The sequence below is a fragment of the Cryptotermes secundus genome, unplaced genomic scaffold, assembly GCF_002891405.2.
Source record: "Cryptotermes secundus unplaced genomic scaffold, Csec_1.0 scaffold263, whole genome shotgun sequence".
Classification (NCBI taxonomy): domain Eukaryota; kingdom Metazoa; phylum Arthropoda; class Insecta; order Blattodea; family Kalotermitidae; genus Cryptotermes; species Cryptotermes secundus.
Window position 1 is genome coordinate 1017789 of NW_019738352.1, and position 22257 is coordinate 1040045.

Sequence of the window (22257 nt, forward strand, 5' to 3'; positions counted from 1 at the left end):
TACCTACTTCGCGCTGCGAAATGAACAAATATAATTCTCTGAGCAATATTTCTAAGTCTAAATGAGTCTTGCGAGCATAGTAATTTATCCTGAGGATAGTGTCAACATGTCCTTCCGAAATATTAGCATACAAGGACCACAGTTTACGGCGTACCATCTCAAAAGACAGTAAATAATATTCAGTCTTCAGGTTATTTATCTACGCTGTCTCAACTGCGAAAATTACACAGAGTTTATGGAAGCAAGAAAATCGTGAACGATATGTAGCCTATACGAGGGCGTGGGCTTGGGCCATCTGAAGGTCCATTCATGTAATTTTCCGGAAGACGCTCAGCAGTGCCATGATATGGCGTTATCTAACCGAATTTGGTAGGTTAAATCTCTCGAAAGCAAAATTTTACCGCTTCACAAATCTGCTCAGTGGTTTTCCTGGGGCCAGGTGAATTTATAAGGCAAATGGTTAGATTAAAATATCTGTCTTTTGCACATGTTTTACCACTCCCTTCATTTAAATATCAGAAACAGTGGGTAAATTTTCGATAACATGCAGCCACTAGTTTGTCTTATCATTCAACTGTGATGCTCGTCCAACTGAAGACAGTGATGGCTCCACTTAGTACCCTCACTGCTGTCACCGTGCTCTCGGCCTCATTAGCCGAGTAAGAGCACGAATCACAGTGGTGATCCACCTCGTCTACCACACTCGTTTTATTATCGATCTCAAATGCAGAAACCCTCAGTGCAGAATCTCTAAACAGGCGTTTTGCTTCAGGGAGGGCACAATGAAATATTTTTAATGCAGTAGCACGAATGCAGGAGATAAGAGATGCATAGAGGATATTGGTGGGAAAGCCGGAAGGAAAGAGACCACTGGGAAGATCAAGGCATAGGTGGGTGGAGAGTGTTAAACTGGATCTTAGAGAGATAGGATGAGATGGTACGGATTGGATTGATCTGGCTCAGGATAGGGACCATTGGAGGGCTCTTGTGAGCACGGTAATGAACCTTTGAGTTCCATAAAATGCTGGAAAATTCTTCAGTAGCTGCAGAATTGGCGGCGGCTCAAGAAGGGCTCAGCTCCATGAGTCAGTAAGTAATATGAAATTGGAAAAGCATATAGCGTATATTTGAGAGAAATGAACTACATGAAAATTCGTGACCGGAAAATCTGGAGAAAGGAGACAAGAAGAGGTGAACATATAACAATGAAATTTAAACTGAGAAAGCTGGAGGATGTGGACATCATTCATTTAATTCCGGACAACAATCTATGGCACGCACTTGTGGTTAAGGTGACCAACTATCTGTTTCTACAAAGGGCATGGAATTTCTTCACCAGCTGAGCTACTGCTAGCGTTTTGGGAATGATTATGTTGCATGGAGATGTGTAATTTCGCCTTGTTCTGAGAAATATAATTTAATTTTTATTTTATATAAACAAAGAAGTATTTGTATTGAATCAACAGCAATCTCAATTAAATTAGCCCAAAAATATTTTGGTTCAGTTAGTGCTACCGAATTTCTTCGAAATCTGTTAAGAAGATTAGGAAAAGAAACACGTTGTGAGACAAAGAAAGACATTATTTCAAAGTTAAGACACCGGTGGGTGAATCTGAAGTGGAGTACAGATATCAGATATCAGATATCTGCAGGAATATCGATGATCTCTCATTTAACTTGTGGGTGCGTAATGCGGGGGACCAAAACTTGATTACATGAGCCCCGCAAATGAGTTTGCTTCAGTTCTTGTCCTTATTAATCCATGAGAAATATTATAGTAAAATAACATGCATTTCATGTTTACTACCTGTATTTTCTTGCAACATATTCTTAAATGTCTGGTCCCAAATAAGCGAATGCAATTGCAAGTTAACCTTCTATAGTGCTTATTTCAGCTACAATAGTCTACCATAAATTGTATGGAAATGATCTTCATCGAGAAGTTTAATTATAGTTTTTACATGGATAGAAATATCTGGAGTGACAAGCAGAGATTGTAATGGCAAGTTTTTACTTTAGTGGTTTAAGATTTATATCGATACAGAACTCTCTCTGAAATTATGAATTCTTAAATACTCTATAAGACTAATTTGACAGCAGATCGGCTGTCGCAAGAAATCTACGTAAAGTGAACAACAAAACACGACAGGGAAGGGCTCACATATGCGATATATTCATGGATTTGGTGTGATTCGAATAGTGAGTCCTCAGTGTTGAGAAGTTAGCAGTCGCGAAAGTGTCAGAAAATGCGACAACTACCGCCAATAAATGTAATTTAAGATCCTAATTGAGTACCAATTCTCACTGTAAATAATTCTATACAGAGAAGTTTCTGTCTGCCTAACAAATACCTATATGTCTATGATCTATGACGATGCTAATTGTCGACACCAATAAGCACTGTAATCTACACTGCAGAATTTCCCGCATTGATAACTAGTAAGAGGATTCTGCAGTATAATTATGGACTCGACTACTGGATAGATTGCTATTGCTTTCTTTAGTTCATTACCGACTCGGAGAAGCGTAAATTATCCGGACGGTGCGAACCCTCCTCTCTTAATGGTGCATGGTGGGGATGGTGTGAGAGTGGGGGACGGTAACGAGTGGTTTAGAGAATACGCCAGCCACCGCGGCCACCTTAACAATCAGATAATTCCGCGAAAATGTTAAGCCAGGGCTTTAGATTAGTGTGTGGTGTTAATGACATTTTACTTGAGGGAGGGATTAATTGGGGTAGGTCATTTGAAGAGATGTCAGCTTGCTGCGACATAACGTCTATCTGGCACAAGGAGTGTCCTCTAAAGTAGCATTTTAAGTAATGCAAGGGATGTTCTGTGCTACCTAATTGCAGGGGATATGCCTTGGTACACGCTACCTCTGTGGTACAGAATCTGGTTTATGTTGTTGTAAGTTACAAACTCTACAAACTCTAAATTCTAAAGTATCCAAATTATCTGAATGACAATCTGACTAATTATCTTTTTTAATTCGCTTAGTGGGGCTGGAGTCCAACTGGGACCACTCGGCAAAGCGGCCAGTGATTGGCCTATTGTTGCCTGCCCCGGGTGATTATGATGATGGAGAATTTGGTGGAATGAAGATTGGCAGGGGAAACCGAAGTACTCGGAGAAAACCTGACCCAGAGCCACTTTGTCCACCACAAATCCCACTAGACCAGACCCGGGATCGAACCCGGACCGCCGCGGTGGGAAGTCAGCTACTAACCGCTTGAGCTTTGGCGCGGCCTATCTGATTAATTAAATTTGACTTGGTTCTTCCTGGTCCGTCACACTAGCAATAATATAAAAGATTGTTTATACTTCCAGTGTGATCGATAAATTTCGAGTTTTTTTAATCTTCCATCCTTCCATCCCGTTAGAAAGACCTAGACTGGACAAACCCCAGTCTGTAGAAAAACAACCTATGAACAACCGACAACCGGTTCCATCAGTGGGAGAAAAGGATAAAATCACAGTAAAGACATGATAGAAAATTTGTGCCAAGCATGCACATGTCAACAATGTCAACAATGAGACTAGCTCTTTCTAACGGGCCCAACTGAGTAGGTTTATCCTTCCCTACCCACCTGAAGACGGAGACAGATCCAGTCTCCGAAACGTCGTGGTCTTTTGTCTTTTACATACCGGACGATGGATGAAGTCCAAAATAAGCCAAAAGAACTACAAAGTACTGTTTATAAAACTTTTTGATAAAATCTAGAACCAATTTGGTTCATGTACTATTTACTTCTTTTCTTTAAAGAAAGATTACTAATTAATATACTGAATTACATAGTTACTGTCTTAACTAATTCTATAGTATAAACTATTGCTTTAGAAGCTTATACGTTACTCTTACCCATCAAGTATTAGCAACTTGACTGACGGTACTGTATACTGATTGTACATAAAATGTATTTTTATAACGGTGTTATTTTTCTCAATTCATTTTCTGTTACGTACATTAATGAATGTCTACAGGTGATAGCTTCGCCTTGAATAACAACCAAACAAATTTGTATAATACTTTTACTATTAATCAAAAATTTCTTTTTGAATTTTTCGCCTCCACATTGTTAAAATTATGCATTGCCCTTTTTCTTTTTCATATCTTTGAAAACAACTCTACATTACCTTTCACGGATTCTTTATTCCTATTATGAGAAATTGTCCTTATAAGAATTTAGTTACCAAATGCCCCCAAAAATACAAATTATATGCAATGAAAATTATTCCTCATCATATGTTAAGATTTGGTTTATTCACTTTTGCCTACATTGAAATATTTTAATTTCCACATAAAACCAAGCCTTACCAAGGAAGCTCTGGATGGGCTTGGAGACTTCAAATTAGGAGGGCAAGTTATTCAAACTGTGAAATATGCAGATGATCTTGTGTTAATGGCTAAGGAAGAAACTGTGCTACAGGGTATGATTGATAGACTAATTGAAATTGGTAGGTGCTATGGCATGGAAATGAATGTGGAAAAAACAAAGTAATGAAAATTTCGAGACAACCAACCCCAGTCACAATAAAGATAGACCAAAAACAACTGGAGAATATGAAATGTTTTAAATATTTGGGTAGCTTGTTAACAATTGATGGAAAGTGTACATGTGAAATTAAATCCAGGATTGCCATGGCAAAAGCTGCATTTAGCAAGAAGAAGAATCTTTTTACCAGCAAATTGGACTTAAATTTGAGGAAGAAACTAGTGAAATGCTACATTTGGAGCATAGCTCTGTATGGGGCTGAAACATGGACACTTAGGGCAGTAGATCAGAAACATCTGGAAAGTTTTGAAATGTAGTGTTGGAGAAGGATGGAGAAGATCAGTTGGACCGATTATGTGAGAAATGAAGACGTGTTATTTAGAGTCAGTGAACAGAGGAATATCCTACACGAAATAAGATACCGGAAGGCTAATTGATTGGTCATAACTTACGCGGCAACTGCCTCCTAAAAGAAGTTATTGAAGGAAAGATAGAGGGACGGATAGAAGTGACCAGAAGACGAAGAAGAAGACGTAAGAAGATGCTGGATGACCTTTGGGACAGAAGAGGATATTCTCATTTGAAGGAGAAAGCTCTAGATCGCATCAAGTGGAGGAACTGTTTTGGAAGAGACTGTGGACCTGTCGTCTGACAGATTACAGATGAATGAATGTATCAAGCACAACAATTTTCTTAAATTTTCTGTTACATATAGTATAGCCATATCGTATCCCCATTCAAGTTTTATTAACTTGTATAAATATAGGATACTCTTTCCACTTATAATCTTTAAACGCATTCCGGTGTAATTTCTTCTTTGCCTTGAAGTCTTCAAAATATTTGCCGTGTTCTTCGCACCTGATCTCAAATATAACCCCGAGAAATATAACCATGTAAATTCAAATGTACGTGGCATTGAACAAGGAGTAGCCAGGCATGGGAAGCTGTTAGATCTTTAAGCATGGCGGCGGTCAATTCTGCGACCGTTCAGCTAACTGCAGTGTCAGTGTGGTTGCATAAGTTCAGGCATAGCCTGCTGCACAAGCCTGCATTGACAAGACACCCCTCTGTATTTTGTACAAATGTTACTCAGTACAGTGCAGTGACAAGGGGTGCACAAAGTCAACAGTGACCTGGACGCCGTGACAGTGCAGATATGCTCGTGCTGAAACTATGGCGAAACAAACCGAGCAGCTACATAGAAAGACCGACCCCTCCTTCTTCGAAGAAGAGGCCCCATTTATAAACACGTACTTGTCTAGAGAGAACACAAATCTTGGAAATGGATCATGAGGAGACTGAAGCCAGGAATGACTGCTGTCGAAGGCCAAAAACAATCTAACCGACCGACCGATCGACCAACCTTAAGGTAATGCTGGTTAGTGTTTTCATATTTACTATTCGACGATCTCTGTTATCGATCCTGGAATTTCATCAGGACAGAAGAGTTATAAGAAACTCCGAACGGAGTCCCAAGACAGTAGGCAGTAACAGAGAGAGCACAGAATATTGCTATGAATCCCACGCGACTCGGAACCAAGAATCAGTGTGCTGTTGAGGGCTAGCAGCAATATAGCAGTCAGATTTTATATGTCTTCTGTTGTTGTGAGGACACGATGTAAAATCCAACTGCCGTCTGCTATTAATAGAAGGTGCATGGGGACATCAAACTGTGGGGACTCAGTGGTCTCTAGGCCAGAGCAGGGCCACACAGCGAACTCCCTCTTGAGTCACCTGCAGTAGAGATGGCATTACCACTAATAGTCAGCCCCTCCACTTGTCGAAAAGGAGGTGCCTTTCAAAACACCTAGAATTCTTTGAAAACCATGGACGCCATGGGACTCGGAACCAAGAATGGCTGTGCTGAAGAGGACCAGCAGCATTTTACCCAACCGATCGAAAATCTTTATGTGCCCTGTGTTTGTAGTGATCTGTAGTGTGTGTAAATTAGGGAGAGTATTGTAGCTATTTACAGCTAAATCTCTCATAAACCAATTATCAGTCAAAATCTAGCGTTTAGTCACTAAAATGTGACTGTATTAAAATATTATGTTAATATTCTGGGTTAACTGCAGCAAGTAAAGCATTCACAACAATTAGAAAAGACACAAACTTATAATGTAGGACTAGTTAAAGTTCACAAAGATTAGCGGAAGAAATGGCGCGAAATTATACACCTTCTAGCGTCAGAAAACCTCTTATAATCAACGAAAAAAGAATTAATGCAATATCCCATAAGCCGAGTACAACATAACTACAACAATTCTACTAACTTTCATCTCCATCTTAACACAAGTCTTACAGGTTTTGTAAATAATTTATAAAATACTAAAGAAAATACAACGAAGAATATTTATAGTAATTCGTTATAATAATTTTAACCATGTGCTGAAATATAAAACATTCTTGCAAGCATTTTCCAATGTTTGATAATTGTAGATTGTTCGCAGATAATTAATGTAAACTAGACTGATAATGATCGAAATAGATTCTAAAGGGTTCTGACGATGATGGATGGCACACAGAATTAATGGGGTTTTGGACTTCTTCCATCATCCGGAATTCTATATTACCTAGAGTATCTTCTATTACCTAGAATTCCGGATGATGGAAATAGTCCAAAACCCCAGTAATTCTGAATGATAGAAATGTCGAAATATGTCGCTGTAATAAAACATTGCATATGGGAGAATATGTCGTTTAGTTAGAATGCAGTATACAAACGATATGTAGATTGTCAAGAAATGTTCAGTTTTTATGGAACCCAAAATTTCGCTTTCGTTATTCATAAAATTATCTACCATTGAACGAAACTATGAGCCAGTCGAAACCACTACGTACCTTCACACTGCAGTTCTTTGCATTAAACTGCAAGAAAATACTTTTAAAAGGTCTAAATTTTGTGTTAATATATTCTCAGCTATAAATTTCGGGCTTTCTAAACTATAATAATTCTATTCGTGTTTACGTTACGCGTTATAGATGCCGAAACAGCCATCTCTTCGTTGATTCCATCTGAGTAACAGCAGTAAACAAACAATTTTTATGTGTTTATCTGTGGTTTACTTAAAGATGCCAGTCTGCATTGCGTCGAGTCGTTGGATGAAAGTAAATAATGATGTGGACAGAATAGGGACAGAAGAAACCCGGTCTATTTTAAGGTACTAAATTAGAAATTTCCCGGAGAGACTCAGGAAAACAATGAAATACCTGTCAGCGCAGTCACCGTCCCACTCAAAACTGAAACCGAATATCTTACATATACCGTTCGGAAGCTTCATTCTTTGAGCCAACTTTCTGGATATAAAAGAGCTCAAATAATAGACGTTCCTATTATATACATTTCCCTACGTCCCAATTATTTCATATTTCGCATAATTTTGTTTTCAGTTTCACTTATTATGGATTATTTACCGACGCTGTCTGTAGCCTACCCAAGACAATATAGCGTCGATTGGTATGATAATTAATTGAAAACAAACTGGAGCATTAAATTTTATGGCATAATCTGAGAGTTTATTCCGTCCGGCACTTGCCTGCAGTGACGAAGGTACATGAAGAAAGGTTTCAGTCAGGATATTTCGTGTCTGCGTAGGAATTCGAACCGGTTACTTTGTCATTGTGAATTTGTCTCAAAGATTACTGCATGAGCCAAATTGTTTTTTACCTTCGTTCTCAAATACCACATTACAGTGTTATTCCGCTTGAAGGAGAAACTAGAATTTACTCTGAAAGAAAGTCGTAATATCACTTTATGAAGATCTAATGTTATCCCTTACCGTTTTTATATTCGTAATAAGTGAGTTTAAGAGATTCTAGAAGATTTTAATAATGAGGAACTATGTCATTTGTGGTATCCTAATAAAAGCAGTGTTTAAAAAAGTGGACCTTTCAAAGAAACAGGAGAATTTGCGAAAGGGGAAGAAAGGGAAACAGAAAGATAATATTAAAAGAGGATTTAGGTAAATAGGACGTGAACTTGTGGATTTTGCTGAGAAAAAAGTTTGTGATTTATTCTTTACAATATCTCATATTGCCTATTGATATTTACGTGTATATCCTATTTATGTTGCAGCATGGTGGCCCAGGGACGGTGTTTGCAATCTGATGTGATGTGAGACACGCTTGTCGCCATGTTACGCCTTCTGGCCGTGGTGGGAGCGCTGTTTGGACTGGCGTTGCCTGGCAACAATGTTGGTGAGTGCTTCAGTTTTATTTTCAAGCTAGTGTACACGGTGGCAAGCCTGTCGCTATTGTTCTTCCGTGAAAGGAAGAATCTGAATTTTACGGTGGTTCATGTTCCCTTTTAACACGATAAAATTAATGCAAACATAGTAATACGAATTACAAATTCCCGATCAACGGCACCGTTTCCTCTGTTATGTGTATATAAATGTTTCTGCTTATAGAAAAGAAACTGATTTTTGGATTCTAATTATTTCTGGTTGAAGGGACTGATTTTTCACAGGACATCGATTACAATATTTCATTGAATTCAACAGTAATATCTCTAATATAATTTTATTCATATTTTGACCATTTGAAGTCTGATATTTGTCTAAATAATATTTTATAATGCAGTTCTTACTTAACGTAAGACGTATTCTCAATTGCAAGGAATAAGCTGACAGCGCTGATCAGGGAAATGATCAATGTTTATGTAATCCCACCAAACCCATGAAGTATTAACCCATTTTATAAGCAGAAAATAGAGTGGTTAGGTCTCAAGGCACGTGGTGAATACATCAATCGCTACTATAAACTGCTATTGAACTAGGCATCATTATGAGTTCCATATGTGTTTGTATACATAACACAGTAGCATTTTGGGGCCTTATTTTGAATTAAGTGTTGACACCGCTTTTATAACCGTTAAGTGTTTAGAAATTTATTTTATTGATTAGGCGACTCGATGCTTCTTGCGGTCTTAAAGTATTTGCATTCGTCCAAGCGTCTCCTGGGGCGTTGCACCCTACTTTCTTCTATTCGTTTATAATTCGCCATTGTTTTTTGTTAATCTGTCTTCTCCCGTTGTTTGGTGAGCTGTTACTTTATATTTCTATAGGCCTGAGGTAAGCTTAGCTAACAAGTTAGCTACTTCTATGAGATTGAACTGTTTTTGAGAAGGTAACAGCTGAAGAGCCAGTCAAGAAATTAGCAGCATTTTAAAAGACCAATCTTTCATTGTCGTGTTTAGAATAGCGTTCCATTGATCACTGCCTTAAACCAGAGTACTTATTCCCATCTGTTTTCTCTATGATCCATTTTAATTTTATTCTCCGGTCTACACCTGGATTATTCTAGTGGCTTCTTGCTTTCAGGTTTTCCTACAAGAACTCTGATTACATTTCTTCTGTGTTTCTTTCCATGAGGACTTCATACCAACGCTCATTTCATTTCTCATCCTTGGCCATTCTGACGACATTTGGCGAGGAGTACTTATCACGGAACTGCTCGTTGTACGGTTTTTTTCATTCTCATATTATATCATATCCTCATAGACCCAAACGCCCTCAGTCAATTCTTTTCCCTTAAAATGACTGGCGAAATTTCACACTACGGATAAAATTTTGTATTTGAATATTTCCATGTTTACGTATTTAGCTAGAGAGGAGATGTAACAGGTTTCTAAGTTTAATGGCATCAAGCTTTTTTCTTAATTTCATTTCTTCTTAATTACATCATAATGTAGCTTCATTTGTTAGTGCACTTCAGAATATTTTAACTTTGCGACTTTTCTTAAACACTGATCATATCCCTCTCTTACACGGTTTGCCATGAATTCGATTGACGAAACTTTAACATGTATTTAGCTTCCCTTGTGTTTGCTTCAAGACAAGGCTCCTTAGTGGCTGCTAATACCGCATTTATCTCCATCTTCAGCACATCAGTATCATCAGCGTTGACCTGAACCAGATATGACCCATTGTATTTTCAGTCCCTCCTGGTTATCTTAAAAATTTGCAAAAACCAGACTGAAGCAAACCTGAGAACCTACGACCACAAAGCATCACCTTGTTTAAGATCACCCTGTGTAGTGGACGTGTCAAGAAATATATTTATCTTCGGAGAATTTACTGCAAGGTCATTTAGACACACTTTATATATAGAACTCGTGAGACTGTTATGCAATACTTCCTCCTAACTGAAACATAATGCCACACTAAGTGTCAGAATAGCTAAGGTACTGTGTTTTACTCCCCATATATTCCAGCATCTCAGTAATGCACAGAATCAGCAGTTAATCTGTTACTTCGAAATCCACATTTATGATAACAAGTAACTTCGTCCACCTCTGGATTTAAACTGAGACACGAGAATTGCATTAGATTCTCCGTTTATCAGATAACAGTGATATGCTTCTATAATTACCATAGTAAGCTGTATCACCCTTGTCGTAAATACATGCTGCCGTAGACTCCATCCACTGGAACGGCAATTATTTCTTATTCCAAATGAACTTAAGTGTTTACGGATCTCAGAACCTAATATTTCACTTCCAACATGAAGAATTTATAGTTGAATTTGATCAGTATATGGAGACTTGTAACTTTTAAAATATTCCGTAGGAAGCTTAACAAAAAGAAAGGACAGGAAGGGTTACTAATTGCTAAGCTGTACATGCTTAAACCTGATGAACATCAGTATCTCCATGTCTCTTCAATACCTGAAAATAATCTTCCATGTATTCACAGTGCTGTGGGGATTTGCAAGCAGATCACAATTCTTATCTTCCTATGTTAGTTCCAGGTTCGTAATCGTTCTTACATTCATTTACTCTGCTGTACAAATATTTAGTATTCTTGTTCGTATTGTGTGTCTTAATCTCATTAGTTTTGTCTCTCAGATATTCCCTCTTTTCATTCCTGAAATGCCTACTGGCTTCAAGTCTTCTATTGTTCACATTATCCCCATTTATTTGGCTTGGGCCCTGTAACCACTGCAGCCTGGCTTGTTCCCTTTGATCTAACAGTTTCGAATATCCTTCGTCTAACCATGGTTTGTGTTGTGTTAATTCGCAATAATATAAGACTCTTTTTGACAGAAATGTTATACCTCTTACAGTTTCCGAAGCTCTGTCAATGTGCTTATTGTTATCAACTAAGTTTTTCAAAACTCCAAACCTTTTGACGTTTTAACCCAGTGCTCTTCTCTACACTGTATCTGATTAAGTTTATTGAGACTGAACTTCTCCATATGAAATGCATGCCTTTTGTTGTTTACTCACTGCGTCTCTCTCCCTAAATTTTACCACCAACAGTGGTCAGTATCTCAGGCCGCTTCCCTGAACGGTCGGAAGTGACGCACACTTGAATGCCGTCTCTCTGTATAAAATTATGGTCAATTATGTTTTGAGTTTTTCCATCAGATGTCCAAATAAATTTAGGAGTGTTACGATCAAGTTTTGACAATTAAATTTTCGGTTGTATCAAAGTTTACTACACTAACAATAACATTACGAATTTCGTGTAAAATACCGCCCTAATTCTTAGTTTGAAAATGTGTTCTATATCTACTTTGGCATTGAAATCGCCTAATAAAATCTGCATATTGTTACGTGTTGGGTGTGTCACAAGGCAAATAACTTTACGTGGGTCTCGGATTCAGCGAATCTTTATTGGACACTCACACTTATACACCATACAGTTATTATCGCTTGTGGTACCACGTGACTTCTGCGACGTCTCGACTAGGTTCCAACTGTCTTGTATGAAGGCTAATTACCTCTGTTTAGCCCTGTCGCTCTCGGCTTATGTAGGTGTTCTGCGGACTCAGTAGAGGACACTCCTCGCCAAGGTTCGATCTGACGTGTTCGGCAATCCGTTGCTTCGGGAACGCTCTTTATACGCTGGTAACGAGTTTCATCTCATCCGTTGTTACTCAACGGCCTTCTGTTGTTCATCTCCGAGGATACGCCTTCGTTGTTTCGGCAGTCTACGCAGCGGCCCACTGTCATTGCGTTACCATGGAAGTATCTACTCCAAACACGTTACATTGCTCGTTTCTAAAAGTTGTTCGTCCCGAACAGCCTAACTGTGCATCCTTGGTTTCGTTTCCTAAGGTGTTCATCTTCCGCGTGTTACTTCCGCCTTTTCTTCGGTGTTTTGCCTTCCTTCCATCCGCCCCCCCCCCTTCTTCCAGAGAAATTTATCGAGTACACGTTTTAATTCCTCATGGTAGCTGTACTTCGTATAATCAATTTTATCCTCTGTTGGGGCATGAACGTTCATAACAATATCACACCAGCGACCTCTTAGCAGTATGTACATCATCCTATCACTAATAAACTCTACCTTCCTAATTGCTGATATGATTGTCTTATGTGCAAGAAAATCTGTATATAATTTATGATTCTCATTCCACGTTCCATACAGAAATGTACTCGTATATTCGCTTTCTGGTTCGGTTCCACCCTTGTCTCATCTGACTTCCTGTAGTCCCACTAAATCTAACTTATCATTTGAATGTTCTCCTGCAATCGTTTTCATTGGATCTACCCTATAAAGACTCCCCACGTAACACGCTACAAGTCCACCTTCTGTCGCTTCAATCGCTCCAGAGAATTCGTCGAAATTCAAGGCCCTCTGCAACAGTCCGAAACACGCGCTCATTTTTCCCCAACGATTTTCTAGCCCGAAACCAAGTTGGAGCATCATCTGTTGCCAGCGAAGGAAGATTTGATTCCAAATATAAATTCTTCACCTGAGATATTAGGTCTTTATGTAGATCTGAGGTGATTTATATCGGAAGATACAGATTAAAAACTAGGTTTCTTTCTATTGTCACGTGAAGGGTTGTACGCGTGACGAAAATAACGGGGTCTGTTTCGGATAATTGGATTTGTTAGTACCTTGGTTAGAAGTTGTCTTAATCGCATTTAAATACAGCGCTATCGCTGATTTGCACACTTTCCAGTTTACCGTTGCACAACCACTAGGATTCCCAGTCATCACTAGTCGTCTCCTGGCAACGGATCTCAACACAGAACTTAGCACTTCAAATCACTGTTAACTCGCTATTTCGTCTTCAATCACTCTGTGACCTCGGCACTAAAAATTCTTCTGGACTCACTCCTCCAGCTTACGGCTGACTCGTAACTGCCCTTGAACTAACTCTGTCACTCCCTCGGTTATTCTGGAGATTTCGTTACATAGCCGCGGCGTGGACCACACAGAAAACACAGTTCTGTTATAAGAACCGTTGCGTAACCTAAAAGTTGGTCATAGAAAACCCCGTTCCTACTATTGATGGCGCGGACATTATAGAAACACAGCCTCATCTTTTGTTGCTTGCAGGAACGTGTTTGCGTAGCTGTTGCCTGCCAACGCGTTGATCAAATCTGTTACAATACTGCTGGAACTGGCTGAGAGCTTCGTGACGCGAAGTAGCATTGTTTGTATTCCTCTTGTGTACAATTTGAATGAAGTTATGTAAATCACTCTAAAAACGGGCACAATTTATTTGCATGCCTGGCAAAAATTACTCTTTTGAGCGTGCTGGCCATCGAACTAGCAGCTTCGGGTCGCCATATCTCCCAAGTGTTCTTTTTCAGTACGTGTTTCCATCTCGCCGGTCACAGTGGCCTCGCGGTCTAAGGCATGAACTAATTTTGCCTACTATAACACTGGGGTCGTAGGTTCGAATCGCACTCGAAGGACTGATATCTGTGTGCGTTTATTCTGTATGTAGATAGCGGCCTTGCGACGGACTGATCCCCCGTCCTACAAGTCTTACCAAATTCGTGTAGGATTAAAAAACTGAAGAAGCGTTCAAGATCCAAAGGGCTATAGAGCCATAGAGAGAGAGTGTGTGTGTGCGTGCGTGCGTGCATTTGTTTCCGCCATATTGATTCTCGTGAAATAATTGGTTTAGCCGGACGATTTAGTAAACCTGTTCCCTCAAAATTAGCGGGCCTAATATTGTTTTTAAATTTTGTGATGTGGCTTGATTTCGAGTCCAGAAGTTTACCAATTTGTATTTTGTATAATCGTATTTATTCAAACAATTATACTAGTTTTGACTGCGCTCAATAAGTACAGTGAAAGAGCTTCAGCAGGTAAAAAGCCTGTAGTAGATACATCTCACTTTGTCACAATCAGTGCTTTTCTGTAGGGAAGTTTCGTCTTCTGAGATATAACGCCCTGTAGTCCGTTGAAAATCAACCGACGGTTCCGAGGAACGTGTCGTCTCCATCTTCAGAGTTGAACAATAAGCCAGTACAAGAAACCAGCGTGGAAACCTGTGGCAAGCAGATGCTTTAGCAGAAATGATGAATTTCCCATGGATTATTTTCGGTGTAGAAGAATTTACACACCCTATTTGTGAAGAAGAATGTGCACTTTTCGGGTGAGAACGTCAAACTTTGTGAATTCATATAGAGCTCATTTTAAGACGAACAAGATATAAAACACAATAGTAGACATGTTCTGTTGCGGGGCGACATGCGGTTGACAGAGGACTCCAAATTGTCTCCACAAAAATTCTGGTATATATTTATGTTACTGAAGAGTTATATTGTCTACGAGAAGACATAAATGACGCACTTTATTGTAACTTTCTCTCTGTTCCCAGTTTATAACTGTAACTTGTTTATATTACGTCCTCCTTTCAGTTACTAAGCTTCTGTATCTGGTGCCTCATATTAATATCGTTTAATTTCTAAAAATGCATAAATTCTGCCATGTCTACACGACTCAGTTACTATTTCTGTTAAGAACATTCTCCTTATTTTCACGAAATAGTGATCAAAATTTTTCATTTCAATAGCTGTCAGAAGAAAAAAAAAACAATATGAAATATGTATAAGACGTTATAGTATTATGTTCCCGAAACGTTTGTTGTCGTGAAGTAGTGGCTATCACGTATACTCATTTCCTTAAATGTCTAAGATAAATTTCTATGATGACTACAGGTTTAGTGAATTTATTATTTTCATCCCTTGAATTGCCTATAGTGCATATTAAAAGACGCGAAGATCACTTCCTGCCACACACTTTCCAAATCTTACGAAGCTTTAAAACATGCTATTGATTAAATGTTGATAACATTTTAAAGTCAAACATCCGATATATCGAAAATGAAACGATATTTTCATTTCTACTCTCGTGTTTGCACTTTGCGATGAAAACCCTTCGAGAAGTAACAAGCCCATCGTCGTAAAAACATAGTCTTATCTGCCATAAAATGGAATCCAGTGTGCGGTGTAAACATTTACATCTAAAGAATGTCCAAGCAGACTGGAACCATATGCAGTTTTGGAGTTTCTACAAAGTTGTAAAATACGTGCTCCGGTGTATAAAACTGAGATTAACAGCCATGGGGATCCGTTGCGCTGACCATTCCACACCCTCTATCCGTTAAATTTGGCACTAACTTCGCCGACACGCGGCGGTCGCTCGATCGGTATAGTTAGCTTTCAGACTACAGGCCACGGAGTTTGTTTTTGTTTTGTTTTGTAAAATACGTGCTCATAATACTCACCATTGTGTACAGCACAAACTTGCATGCATTTCCGTGAGTCCATGAGAGTCGCGTGGCGTGTATGGCACACTGCGCGTAGTGATAATTCTCTTATCAGCACGCTTGATGCTGCATAGTTTCGTAACATTCATCTTTGAATTGGAGTTGCATCACAGGAGAAACTGCTAAACTTCTCACTGGCTGCGATGTCCACAAAACAGAACTACTTCCGCTGGTTCGTCTTCACTCAGTGCCGTCACTCACAAGTGTAACAAGACAATTGCTCATCTTTCTGTAATTCTGGGATAGCTCGTAGGTACATACTTGAAGAAATATAACGAAATTTAAAGACTAGAACGATGAGCTGTAAGCTTTCATTTTATCTGTGTTTTAAGTGAAATGTGATTCTCAGTTTGATTAGTAAAAATATCCACGTCCCTCAGGTTAATTGAACGCAAAGAATTCTAACTCAAAAAATATAGGAGCCAAAAACAAAGTGGACAATACGCAATATAGCCCACCCCTCCCCGATTTGTTTCAACTTTACTCGCACCTGTTCAATTCAGTTATCCATCCTGGGACCAAGTCATACCCATTGTAACCATTGCCTATATTACTGGGAAAATAATATTAGCGAAATGGAAGTTTCGTTATTGTAACTTTAGTTTTGACTTTTAATTTGGCCAGATGTTTAATAACCGATCACAGTGATCGCGTGGTCTAGGGGATCAAATGTCTTCGCCCGCTCAAGCACTGGAATCGTGGGTTCGAGTGTCACTCAAGGCATGGATGTCTGTGTTTATTCTGTGTTTGTGTTAGGTAGTTTCCTTCCGACGGGCTGAACCCCGTCCAAGGAGACCGACTGTGTAAGATTAAGAAACTGGCGTGAAACGAAGCGTTTCACGGATGCCCTATGCTCCAAGTGGGAGCAACAGGACTAGAAGAAGAAAAAGAAGGAGAATTATTTAGTAAGAAGAAGGCAGTCTTCTGGGATTTGGCACCGTGTATAATCCCAGAAGACTGCCTTCTTCATAGTCACCGCCGTGAAAGCCTCAAATCTTACACAATTATTTAGTAAGTTACGCCTTGTGAATTATGATTAAAAAAGAGTAAAATTTAGCTCCATAAACCAATAAGTCAATAAGTTGTGGACACCAAAATTGCTTTCAGTTGGAAGGTGAATTAATCTCATCTTAATGATTGAAATGTCACTTGCTTCTAGAGGAACAGCAAACACGTTTTATGCTTCCCGCACGGGAACTGATGCTCAGTTCTGATGTAAAAGTACTTGCGACATCTAAGGTTGGCCCCTGTGTTGGTGTTTAGACTTACCAAATAAAGTGAGACGAGGTAATTCGTGAGAACTCTGATATACGGGATACGTGATACGTAAAAGTCTTTCCGTCCAGAAACTTTTAAAGAGAATACCAGGATAATAATGTTTCTTTTTATGTCTCTTTTCTTTGTTAGAATTGCGTTCCGAGTTGCTGAAACTCGCTCAAGACCATACCGAATTGTTGTGTTTATACATTTGAATAAGGAAGACATGTTGCTGCCAAAATAAACCACCAGAAAACCATATCATTACCACTCAACTAGATGATTGCTCTCTTTATATCTAAGCAGAATTAACGACTCTGTTATCTGTTTCATACTTTATACAGCATAGAATGGTAACATTATTGTGAATAATGAATTGTATCTATGAAAAATAATGAAATGCAAGAAAATATTTTGGAATTAATTTCACTAATCACTCAACACAGATTCTAAAGCAAAATATGCCAAATATTACGTGTCTATTCCATTATTTACTCTCCTGGTATCAGCTAAAGCTTGTAATCATAAAATAAATCGATTTATTCATTGCCTGTGGCCGCGCCATAGCTCAAGCGGTTAGTCGCTGGCTACCCACCGCGCAGGCCCGGGTTCGATCCCAGGTCTGGTCAAGTGGGATTTGTGGTGGACAAAGTGGCGCTGGTGCAGGTTTTCTCCGAGTACTTCGGTTTCCCCTGCCAATCTTCATTCCACCAATTGCTCCACAATCACCCTCACCTGTCATCTGGGGCTGGTACAACAGGCCAGAAGTGGCCGCAGTACAAGGGACTTAGTCCCACCCCACTAGCAAAAAAAAATATTCATTGGCTGTAATCTGTAGAGTTGATACAATCTCATAGTAATTTCCAGGCAGACAGGACGGAAGGAAATGGACAAATACAGAAGTTTTATAGTAAGTAAATATATAAACTCGATTGAAATATCATTCTATCGCACAGCCTTGGAGATTTTCAGCACTCAAGTTGAACCCTTCTTGGGACAGAAACCTATGATTTATTTGTTCTTGTCCTGTCGTATTCCTTCTGGACCTCTCACTCATCGAACGAGTTACGCCAAATTCCTAGAATGTTTCATTGTTTCAGAAGTCTTTCCTGAATTGATTCAAACAACAGGTCTCTCTTTATAGCAACTGAGAAGGGTTAATGTACACTAAAGTAAGACGAAAATCTCATACACAGCATGGAAGAGATTAATTGCGGAATACAATTATTACTATTATCAAATCAAATTCTTTTAACCATGGAGCCGGGATAGCTCAGTCTGTATAGCGACCACAACGCGTGCTGGACGACCGGGTTTCGGTTCTCGACAGGGCCAAGAAATTTTCACTTCTCCATAAAGTACAGACCGGCTCTAGCCCCCGCCCAATCTCTTATCCAGTGAATGTTGTTTATTTTANTCAAGAAAAAAAAAGTACAATAAAGTAAGAGAAAATCTCTTACACAGCATGGAAGAGATTAATTACGGAATACAATTATTACTATTATCAAATCAAATACTTTTAACCAAGGAGCCGGGATAGCTCAGTCGGTATAGCGACCACAACGCGTGCTGGACGACCGGGTTTCGGTTCTCGACAGGGCCAAGAAATTTTCACTTCTCCATGAAGTACAGACCGGCTCTAGCCCCCGCCCAATCTCTTATCCAGTGAATGTTGGTTCTTTTTAGGGTAAAATCGTCGGAGACGTGAAGCTAAGCACTCCCATTTATTGCTGAGTTCAGGAACGGTGGTGCTATACTCCTCCTGTATATTTCTTCGTGGTAAAATGCTTAATTTAACATTTACGTAAAGAGATAACTTTACCTTTTACCTTCATAACTGAGATACTGTGTACGCTCTAAACTTATATTCAGAAGATGGTCAGGATGTTCGATCGACTTTTCCGCCATTTTCCTCAGCGCATTGATATCTCCTGACACAGCATCTCGATTAAGTCACGATCGCAGGTTCCGATCATCTCACAATTCAACACGTGACAATATTGTGACATATCCGAAATCCGGAATAGTGGAGTCAGAATAGACGTTCATTGCTAGGCAACGAATAGGTAAACACGTTCCCATGGCAACGAATGCACAAGCAACAATCAAGTACTTTCCGTTGCTATGCACCGGCGCGGTAAACACCCCTCGTCAACAATACGTAGAGCTTCTCTTACTTCTTGGTCCGTTCCTAGGAGTTATCTTGAAGGCAACTGGCTCTACAATGCAGTTGAGGGTGCAGTTATGGAGTGTTAAACATTGGGCAACGAAAGCTGAAACTTCGTTACCAGGAAACGTCTGATGAAAACACTGCAGAGAAATAGCCACTGAGGAGATCCGTTACCAAGTAAAGACTACTGAAAGAGAACTGAGAAGGCATAAGAAGGCGTGATTTTTAACGAGGAATTCGGCAATACTGTTACAGTTATTTGTAGTTACGGCCTCTACGTGGTCAATAAGCCGATCACAGTGGCCGAGCTGTCTAAGGCATGAAATCTCTTCGCCCGCTCAAACACACTGTGGTCGTGGGTGAGAATCCCACTCGTGGCATGGATGTCTATTTGCGTTTATTCTTTGTGTTGTTCCCTGTGTAGGTAGCGGCCATGGGGTAGGCTTATCCCCCGTCCGAAGAGTCCTGCCGACTGTGTACAAGTATAGGATTAGGAAACTGAAGATGCATCCAAGGTCCAGAGGGTTGTAGAGTCAGAGAGAGAGGGGGGGGGGAGTTGTCAATAAATCTATTCACCAATCCAAACCCCGTCTATAGTCGCTCCATACACGAGAATATATTCTAAGAACTGACAATATAAAATATAAACCATGCATAAATAAGAACCTAGAACTTAGAATATATGAATTGTTGCCTGTAATTTTATGTAGACGTAACAATTTGTAGTCTCACTCTCAGGAGAGGACACAGATGGAAGGCCATTATTTGAGAATAGGATACCGGAGAGAATATTTTGGACGTAAGGTGGAGAGAAAGGAAAAGGAGGCTGGAAAATTACGTAATTTGGAGTTCATAATTCCTTTAACTTCCGTGAATATTATTAAGATGATCAAACAGTGGTTATGTAAAATACATAGGAAGATGAGAGAAGCTGACAAATATTTAGTCGGAAAGTCTAAAAGGAAAATATCACTTAGACGAATTAGGCCTACAAGGTTCCTAAAGATTTCGGTTATGAGGATGTGAACTGAATTAATGTGGCTAGGGACAGCGACAGGGACAGGGACTAGATGTGGGCTCTACGGAATTCAGGGTTCTGTAGAACGAGGAAAACTTCTTAACTGTTTAGGGACGTCTTCCAATTGACCAGAGGCTCCTTCGGTGGAAGGATCCTCATCCTACCATAGGCGGGCTCAGTAGCCCAATGACACAACAATAGCTTAGAGAATATGATAATTCTGATTGCTATTTAAGTAACAATAGAAAAAACTGTTAGGGAGTCCACTCCATGTCCTCATTTATACAAGTATTTCAGGCTCAGGCGTTGAGTGACGTAATGAAGGCCAGACTATAGAAATGTCGCCTTCCAGTTTAGCGTGGTCAACTTATATTACAATTCTATTTCTCTAATTCATATCCCTAATTCATGAACATTTAGATTGCTTCATACATATTAATTGACATAAATTAGTAATGCATTTACACAGATACGAAATTAATTGTTGTGAATAATTAGTACACCCATTGGCTGCATTTGAAATATCAATACAAAACATTGCTCGTTATGAAGCCAGAATACAACAATTTTCTTCGCAAGGTTAGTTAAGTGTGTGGGCAACAGCGGCGATGATATCAATTAATGGGGCCAATCGATTCCATATTATCCGCGGTAATAATTGCCCCCCTTTTCTTCATTTTTCTTAAAAAAAAAAGAACGCTCAAAATTTTTAAAATTAATTTTCATACTGCCTAGTCAGAATGCCTCATAAATTCATCCATAATCGTGTTTAGCCTAATTTAACAGATTAAATACACTCTGGTTTGAAGTTAATTGATGCATGGCATTCTCTGCATATGACGTGGTTAGCTATTCACTTCTGAGTTATTTTTTATAATATTTCTATACGTCACAAAAATGGCATATTACAGATGGAATGCAACGCAAATTATTGTTTAATATTTCGTTTTATGGCGAAGGAAACGGGGTCCACACAAAAAAGCAGTAGCATTGGCACTGCGAGTATAGATTGTATTTGGAATAATGCAGCAAAGTTGAAACCGTTGGCTCCAGTACGCTGACAGGAAAAGACTCTGACGACTGAGGTTCCAAACCCGGTAAGGGCAGAGACTGTTTCATTCGTCACCAAAATCATACCGGCTGTGGAGACAGTGATGTATCACATCGGGTATTAGGCGGCCGAAGCGTCAACCTGATCACTCGCCTTCATCTTGTACCAAGGCCAAAAATGAGCGGAGCATAGGGCTCACCTTCACACTTACCTTGCAGTCCTCTGCTCGATTTTTTACAAAACTCTATGAAAAATACTAGAATATTTATAATTTAATTTAAAATTTTGAGATAAATTTATAAATTAAAGAATTCCTTCTAACTTCTTTGCACGAATATATTTAAAGTATCACAGAATAAGAAGGTGAAATTCTTAACTCGTATCTCTGATTCGGAACATTGTGATTCCACAGATTGTTGGCGTTCTCCCTCTCTTTATTCAACAACTCGCTCTAAGATTCATTAGATAAATAGTGCAAAATGAGAAGAATGAAAACACGGGTCTTTGAAGAAATGATCATACCATTTATTGTCGTACAGTACCACTATGTGGGTCACGCGGTAGCGTAGTTGGCTGAGGCACTATGCTACAAGCCGGAAGGTCGCGGGTTCGATACGCCATGAAGTCATTTGATTCTTTTCAATTTACATAATCCTTCCAGCCGCACTATGCCCCTGGGGCCGACTCAGCCTCTAACAGAAACGAGTACCAGAAATATTCCCGGGGGGGGGGGGGACCACCCT

At 39.4% G+C, this 22257-nt stretch overlaps 1 protein-coding gene across 2 annotated transcripts in view; it reads left to right on the forward strand.

Moving 5' to 3' along the window:
• LOC111870759 (lachesin) overlaps positions 1-22257 on the forward strand; it is a 490504-nt gene that overhangs the window by 120490 nt on the left and 347757 nt on the right. For both annotated transcript variants that reach the window (XM_023863276.2, XM_023863277.2), the window contains exon 2: positions 8571-8692. In XM_023863276.2, coding sequence (XP_023719044.1) covers positions 8629-8692 — 64 coding nt within the window. In that variant the 5' untranslated portion in view covers positions 8571-8628. The remainder of the gene's footprint in view (positions 1-8570; positions 8693-22257) is intronic.